Source organism: Callorhinus ursinus, unplaced genomic scaffold (assembly GCF_003265705.2).
Source record: "Callorhinus ursinus isolate GAN/ISIS: 27379988/994484 unplaced genomic scaffold, GSC_fseal_2.0 scaffold107, whole genome shotgun sequence".
Taxonomy (NCBI): Eukaryota; Metazoa; Chordata; class Mammalia; order Carnivora; family Otariidae; genus Callorhinus; species Callorhinus ursinus.
The window spans coordinates 329,830-337,335 of NW_027397169.1; the positions used below are offsets into that span (position 1 = coordinate 329,830).

At 59.3% G+C, this 7,506-nt stretch overlaps 1 protein-coding gene across 1 annotated transcript; it reads left to right on the top strand.

The window, feature by feature from the left end:
* Nucleotides 1–1,289: 1,289 nt before the first annotated feature.
* Nucleotides 1,290–5,631, top strand: CD320 (CD320 molecule). Its single transcript, XM_025863011.2, has 5 exons — nucleotides 1,290–1,503; nucleotides 3,991–4,104; nucleotides 4,436–4,669; nucleotides 4,915–5,073; nucleotides 5,175–5,631. The coding sequence occupies exons 1-5, from the start codon at nucleotides 1,377–1,379 to the stop codon at nucleotides 5,315–5,317; spliced, it is 777 nt and encodes a 258-aa protein (XP_025718796.2). The 5' UTR covers nucleotides 1,290–1,376; the 3' UTR covers nucleotides 5,318–5,631.
* The last annotated feature ends 1,875 nt before the right edge of the window (nucleotides 5,632–7,506 follow it).

The following is a 7,506-nucleotide window of genomic DNA, read 5'->3' on the forward strand; positions in this document are numbered from 1 at the left end:
CACCCCTGCAGTGCACAGTCTTCTTTGTTACCTTTCCACCTGCCTCTGCACCTGTACACCTTAGCCTCTTACCCATTTCCCCTGGGCATCTGGGAGGTTTTGAAAGAACAAATCCAACACACATACATATACACTGTCCAAAAGCAGCTGTAACTCTCAACATTTTCAAATAGTGAAGCTTGCCAGCAACCTGCAAACAGAGCCCCTTGGAAAAATCTGGATGCTTTAGTGTTTCCCAGGAAACGGGGGTGGGGGGCGGGGGTGGTAAATGCTTGCATACCTAACACTGAGGGACCGCCACGTGTCTGGGGTTCTGCTGGCCATCAGACCCGTTGCTGCTTCTGAAGGCAGAGCTATCTATAAAATATTTATTTTCAAGAAAACACAGCCTCTGATTGGTTAGAAAGCCCGCAGAAGGTTTGTATTTTATGTGCCTATTGGTTGAGCATGAGACGAGAAAGCCCACTGGCTGCCTTTGCGTATCTTGTTCCGGAAGAATCATACCCACCTACCTGTGAGGAAGACTGCAGGAGGCAGTGGGCGTGGGTGAGTGCATCCAGGTGCGAGGGACAGAACCCTTGATGGAAGCCAGGAACTTCTGGAAATGTTTCGTTCATTTATTCACTAAATTTTTTTTTTTAAGATTTTGTTTATTTATTTGACAGAGAGAGAATGAGAGAGAGAGAGCACGAGAGGGAAGAGGGTCAGAGGGAGAAGCAGACTCCCCGCCGAGCAGGGAGCCCGATGTGGGACTCGATCCCGGGACTCCAGGATCATGACCTGAGCCGAAGGCAGTCGCTTAACCGACTGAGCCACCCAGGCACCCTATTCACTAAATATTTAAGAGCCTACTATTGTGGCAGACGCTCTGCTAGGCACTGGGGATGCAATGGACAACACAGCATTCCTGTCCTGCAGTTGACCTTCTAGTGGGTCATCAGACACTAAGTCAAAGCAAGTAAGGTAGAAAAAGCTGGGTGCACAAGGGAAGCGGGGAGGAGGGAGGGGCTGGAGCCTGCCTGAGTGGAGTGGCTGCCATATTAAATATGATAATCAGTAACATTTGCTGCAGGATGCATGCAACACGGTCGATACTGTAAGTAGACAGCGACGAGTTCGTTTACATCCCCACAGTTTCTAACGTCAAATGGGCCCAACATCTTTCGATATACCTCGTCACCGGGGAAAGTGGGTTAGAGCCTCATATTGTGGGTCCCCTCGTATTCGGACGTTTACGGTACTCTTAGCTGCGGGCGCTGCGGATCCTCGGGGCGTGGGCCCCGCCCCCGGCCGCGGCGCGCGTGCGCGGGGATAAAAGCGAGGACCCGTCGGCGCGTGGTCAGGGCCTGGGCGGGGGCGGTGCGGCAAGTGGCTGCATGGCGCAGGGCGGAGTGCGGCGGACAGCGGCCCTGGGCCTGGCGCTGCGGCTGCTGCTCGGCTTCGGGCTGGGCCTGGAGGCCGCCCCGACCCCGGTCCCGATCCAGTTCTTGGCCCAGGCCCCAGGTGAGTGAGCTCCGCGCACGCCGCGCGCGCACCCCTTGGGCGGCCCGGTCCCGCCCCGCGCGCTGGCGGCGCCTCGCCATTGGCTGTGCCGCTCGTTCGTCCCGGACACTCCCCCGGCATGTGGCTGGAGACTCTGGCGTGCCGGACTGTGAGCGAGCCATCTCCAGTGGGGGACCGTCGCCTGGGTGGCTCTCCCTGCTCACACCCCAGTCCTGCTCTGCTTTGGCGGACCTCTTTGTCACCTCCAAGCCGCCCTTCAGCCCAGCGTGGGCAGGAAGGCTAGTTGTAGGCTCTGGTTGTCCGACCTCTAACTGCATGGCTGGTCACCTGGCGCCTCTTGCAGCAGCTGCTCCGACTACACCCTTGTCCGACCCTGAGGCCATATGGCTGAGTTTCTTGGGCGACCAGCCCCCGCCCTCCCCATCCCTGCGCCTTCCTCCTCTGGCCTTAGAGAACAAAAGGTTTCTCTCCCTCCCTGTGACCCCAGGCCCTTGGACACCTGCTCCTGGGCCTGAGTGATCTTGGTGGCCCTCTCTGAGGTTCCCAGAGGCGGCTGGGTGGGATAGAGTGACCTCCCTGTAGGCACAGGTGACTTCCTTTTCAGCTGTGAGTTCCTGTCTGATGTGGTCTCCTGCCTCACCCCAAAGCCCCTGCCTTTACAGGCCACATGTTCCTGGTTCATTTAAGGAGGCAGGACTCACTTTAACCAAGTACCAAATTCAACAAGTGGTCTCCTGTCCTCAGGACACTGAGATAGGGACTCCTAGTGTGCTCTTTTTACAGGGGAGGGAACTGAGGTTGAGAGGGAAAGTCACTGGTCACTTTTAACGCCTGTCTGACCCCACAGCCCTAGGAGGCCTGGTCTGCTGTGCTCTGCTCCCACTTTCCAGGAAGAACACACACTCCAGGGAGGGAGGTCTGGAGGTTGGCAGGGCTGAGAATGGCTAGGCCTGGAGAGGAAGCCGCACCCAGAGACTGCCAGAAACCCCCCCCCCCCGCCCCCCGTGGGTAGGGAAGGAAGCCAGCTCCAGGTCCGGCCACAGCTCTTCCTGGCTTTAAAGGTCAGGGACCGTGTGGGCCACAGGTATCATTGGGCCTGGAGGCCTGTGGAGGGACTGGCTATGGAGAGAAGGGGGTTTGGAGGCTCAGGCCCTCGGAGTGAAGGTGGAAGTGGCAAGAGTACCAGTAAAGACTGGAGTGCCCCTAGGTTGGGGCCAAGCAGGTATTTGTACCCCCCTCACTGAGCCCAGGAAGAGAGCCTTAAAGGCCATTCCTTTCCTCAATCTGTCAGGCTCCCTCCTGCTGGCCCACGTTCTAGGCCCTTCTGTGCTCCAGATCAGCATGTAGCCCGAGCCTCACTACCTGGGGTCCAGGAAGGCTCAGATCTCAATCAGGACACAGCCTCGACCCTTGTGTGACTTGTATGTGTACCGCCCTGGGCTTGCAGTCACGAGGTCCTGGCCCTGATCTCCACTGAGTGTCCAGTCTGTGTGGATACCAGTTTGAGGACCATTGTTGTAAGTGGAAGGCAGAGCTTCAGGCATCTCTGAGAGGTGCATGAGATCCTTTCCAAGAAAGAAGCTGAGATCTGAAGGCTGAGGAGGAATCACCAGTTGCAGAGTGGGGGGAAGAGAGGAGGCACTGGGCCAGCGATCAGCACGGGCAAAGTCCCGGAGGTGGAAATGAGCCGGGCCTCTTGGAGAACAGCGAGGAGTCCAGGACATAGGGAGCTGGATGAAGAGGAAGAAGGAGGGAGGAGGTGAGGTCCAGGAAGTGTTCACAGCCACATAGACAAAATAGGGATTTGGTGTGAAAGGGTCAGGGGACTGGGGCATGGTTTTGAGCAGAGGGGAGGGCAAGGGCAGGTGACTGAATGATGTGACTCAGTGAGGTCCCCAGTGTCCAAATGGAGATGGGGACGGGGCCTGGTGAGATGGCGCATTCAGGATGGGGAAAGTGGTCGGATCTGGAAGGAATTTAGGAGGTGAGTGGACAACCCTTGGTAACTAAGCAGGTCCTCTGCCCAGGGCCTCTGTTTCCCATTGGCTAAGCAGGGGGGCTATAACGGGCCCTGCTGACCCAGACCATGGGCCCGGTCCAGGTCAGGTTCAGAGATGGCCCCTACCCCAGTCTGTTTAACCGTGGATTTTGGAGAGCCTCTGGGGGAGACCATCTGGCCTGGAGCCTGGTAAAGACTCTGGGATCAGTGAGATCTGGGTTCAGAGCTGGGCTCTGCCACCAGCCCTGCAGCCCGAGGCCTTGCCTCTCTCCTCAGTGCCTTCTGCAGCATGGGGATGGCAGTAGAACCTGCCCTCCAAGCCTCACACGGAGTAGGTCCTCAGCAAATGGTGGCTACCAGTGTCATTTTAGCGCCCTGGGACCTGGCCTGCCTCCTGGTGGTCGCGGTCTATAACCACTGTGCCCCGGGGGGGGGGGGCGGGGGGCGCGACTCGGGCCTCCCAGACCTCACTTGTGTGCATCTTGCAGGCTCGTGCCCGCCCACCAGCTTCCAGTGCCGCACCAGTGGCTTCTGCGTGCCCCTCACTCTGCGCTGCGACAGGGACAAGGACTGCCCCGACGGCAGCGATGAGGAGGAGTGCAGTGAGTAGCCGTGCTCCGGGGCGGGGCTTGAGGGGGCGGGGCCGCGGGAGGTGAGGTGCTGTGTGAGGGGTGTGGCCTTCAGGCGGGGGCGGGGCCTGAGGATGGGCAGGGCTTACAAGAAGAGGTGGGTTTACTAGGAAGCGGACTTAGCGGGGGGCCTTGGGAAGAGGAACTTTCAGGGAGGCCAGTCCTTGGCAGATGGAGCTAACAACAGGGAATCTTTAGGATGCGTGGATTTTCTAGGGTTGCCTATTTCTGGAAGGCCGGGTGGAGGGGCGTTCTGCAGCACTGTTGGGTGGGTGTTTGGCACCTGACTGACCTTGTACCCCAGGAATCAAGCCTTGTGCCCAGGACGGAGAGTGCCAGCCACCCACTGGCAGCCCCTGCACTTGTGACAACGTCGATGACTGCCCAGATGGCATCGTGGAGAATGTTCACAACTGCAGTTCCCAGCCCTGCCCGGCGGGGGAGCTCCGCTGCCCGCTAGGCGGTGCCTGCATCCCACGCACCTGGCTCTGCGATGGCCATCCTGACTGTCCCGCCTCCAGTGACGAGCTTGGCTGTGGTGTGTGTCATGGGACCTCTGCCTGCCTGGAGGGGTGGGGCTGGGCGTTAGATAAGGACACCTGACACCTTCCGGTGGGTGACCAGGCTGAGGGTGTGGATGCTTGCATCCTCCCGTGCCTGCATCCCTGTGGGGGCAGTGGAAGATGAGCCCCAAGGCCCCCCAGGCATTTGGAACACCTGTTCGTGTCCGACCCCCCCCCCAGTGGCCACTCCCCAGCTGCTGAATGCCTGGACTTATTGCAGGAACTGAGACCCTCCAGCAAGGGACTGCCACGTCCACGGGGACCCCTGTGACCCCGCACAGTGTCCCCTCTCTCAGGAATGCTACAACGAGCCCCGTTGGGGACCAGGATTCCGTTCAGTCTGGAAACCGGAGGGCTTATGGGGTTATCGCGGCTGCGGGTAAGATGACCAGGCCCTCCCACTCCTGGGGCCTGGGGAGGGCACAGGCTGCAGACGCCCCTTCTCTGTGTGGCTGACTCCTGCCTGTCTGTGTTCCGCAGTGGTGCTCAGTGCCAGTGTGGCTGCCATCTCCCTGTTCGTGCTGTTCCGGCTCTCTGCTCTGGGGTGCCTGCGCCCGCTGGGGCTGCTTATGGTCGTGAAGGAGTCCCTGCTGCTGTCCGACAGGAGGACCTCGCTGCTCTGAGGACGAGCTCTTGCCACCACAGCTGGTCCCTGAGCAGGGGCAGCTATGAGGACATGTACCCCTGCAGCTGCTGGCATACCAGCCCTCAGACGTGGGTCCTTCTGGCCGGGCAGCACCCGGACCTGAGCTCCTGAGCTGGCCCTGGAGAGGTGGGGGTGCCGGGACCCTCCCCCTGGATTCAGGGAGCCTGGGTGGGGAGTATGTCACATCTGGAACTGAGGGGCTGACCCAGGGTGCTCCCAGGGGCGGCCCCACACATAGACACTCCTGCTGCCCCCATCTGAAGGTGCTGATTAAAGTCACTTCACATCGTCTGCCTGCCTCTGGGGCTCTGTCTCCCTCTGCCCGGGCAGCCAGGGGTCTCCATTCCAGCCCCTCCTCCGTGGTGGACGTGTCCCGAGAGAGTAGGACTCAGGGACCCAGCCCTGGGCGCTCCCTTGGCCACTCTGCCTCTGGCTTCCTGGGGCAGCGGGGTGGTCTGCATTACCCGCCGGCTCCTGTGCAGAAGAGAGAACTTGGGCAGGGCCCCCTGGAGTCCTGGGGGGCCACCATCCATCAAGGCTTCTTCCTCTTTGAGATGTAAGCTGGGCATCTGAGGGTTGGTCTGGGCTCCACCCAGTTTTAAAATGTAGGCTTGATTATTGTGCAGGTGTGGGCTGCCGTTGAAAAGACTCACAGTTCCCAAAAGACGGTGGGGCAGGGGGTGCACACTCTGCCACACAGGGGAAGGAAGCACCAGGGTCAGGAGGCAGAGGGAGGAGAATGTGGGCAAGAACCTTTATTGTGGTTCCCGTGGGAAGGAACAGGTGAGGCAGGGTAAGTGGGCTTGGGATTGGCTGATTTGAATAATCCCAGCGGGCTCTGGGGGCAGTGCTATCTGTCCCATAGGTACCAGCTTGTTGACAGTGATGCCACTGGCTAGGGATGCCTGGGGCATCCGCCTGGGTCTGTGCTCTGCGTGGCCAGCCCCCCAGAGACCTTAACCATCTGCAGCCAATGTTGTGGCTGGGCCGGCCCTTGTGGTTCTTACCACTGGACGCATTTCAGCAAAGACTATCTGGGAACTTCGAGGAACGAGGGTGATGACTCACAAGTCCTCACAAGAGGGCACATGGCACCCACGCGGGCCACACAGCGAGATCACAGGTAAAGAGAGGCAGTGTAGACCTAGGGCTTTGCCTTTGTTAGGGTCCCAGGGTGGAGTGTCCAGGGTTTTGTGGGTTCACTTTTTACTGGTGAATTTATTTTTTTAAAGATTTTATTTATTTATTTGAGAGAGAGCAGGAGCGGGGGGGAGAGGCAGAGGGAGAAGCAGACTTGCCCCTCCCCCCCCCCGAGCAGGGAGCCCGATGCGGGGCTCGATCCCAGGACCCTGGGACCATGACCTGAGCCAAAGGGAGATGCTTCACCGACTGAGCCCCCCAGGCGCCCCTTCACTGGTGAATTTAAAGCATAAGAAGAGGAATTGGGGTGGGGAGGGAGAAGTGGGGTCACTTGGGCAGTCAAGTATCTAGGCCACCCAGGGCTTTCGGAAAGAGGGAGCTTCAGGGGCGGGGCAGCCGAATTCCTTATCTAGCGGTGTTGCTCAGAGCTGGGTCTTACTGCTGGCGATAATGTTTATTCTGGAGGGACGTTGGCAGTCAGAGCTTGATGTCAGGAGCTGACAGTGCACTCTCCCCAGCTGTCTGGCAGTGGGGCCCGGGTGATCAGGGCAGCGGGATCCTGGCTCCGGGTGTGGGCTCTGGAAGGATTGGTTTACACGTGAAATGTGCACTCCACTGGTGAGCTGTTTGCTGTCTCTGGGAACTGGCTAGCTCCATGAGGGACAGTCCCTCCTGGTCAGCGAGGCCCTGGATGCCAGAGCATCAGGAATACAGAAAATCTAGATCATACGCACCCTGATTGCTGGGTGTTGAGGGCAAGGCTCTTATCTAATCCTCATTTTCCTCATTTCCAAATGGTGTGGCCAGGGCCCCCTGTAGCCTCCTTTGCCAGGACGGGACCTTCCTGACATCCCTGAAGCTGAACTGGGTGTCTGTCCCCGGCCGGGTCCATGCAGCCCACTGCTGGGAGAGCACCCAGGATCCCATGTAGGGTCTTGGGACTCCCACATCTGGCAGGCAGGAAGCTGGCCCCTGACGATGAGATGCCGGGGAGGGGAAGAGTGAGCATGTGCACCAGGGAGGGTT

What these genes read in the sequence shown, in the direction of transcription:
- CD320 (XM_025863011.2), top strand. Translation starts at nt 1,377, where the DNA reads ATGGCGCAGGGCGGAGTGCGGCGGACAGCGGCCCTGGGCCTGGCGCTG. An exon ending in CAGCGATGAGGAGGAGTGCA is followed by an intron (nt 4,105 to 4,435) that starts GTGAGTAGCCGT and finishes CTTGTACCCCAG; the next exon opens with GAATCAAGCCTTGTGCCCAG. An exon ending in TGGGGTTATCGCGGCTGCGG is followed by an intron (nt 5,074 to 5,174) that starts GTAAGATGACCA and finishes TGTGTTCCGCAG; the next exon opens with TGGTGCTCAGTGCCAGTGTG.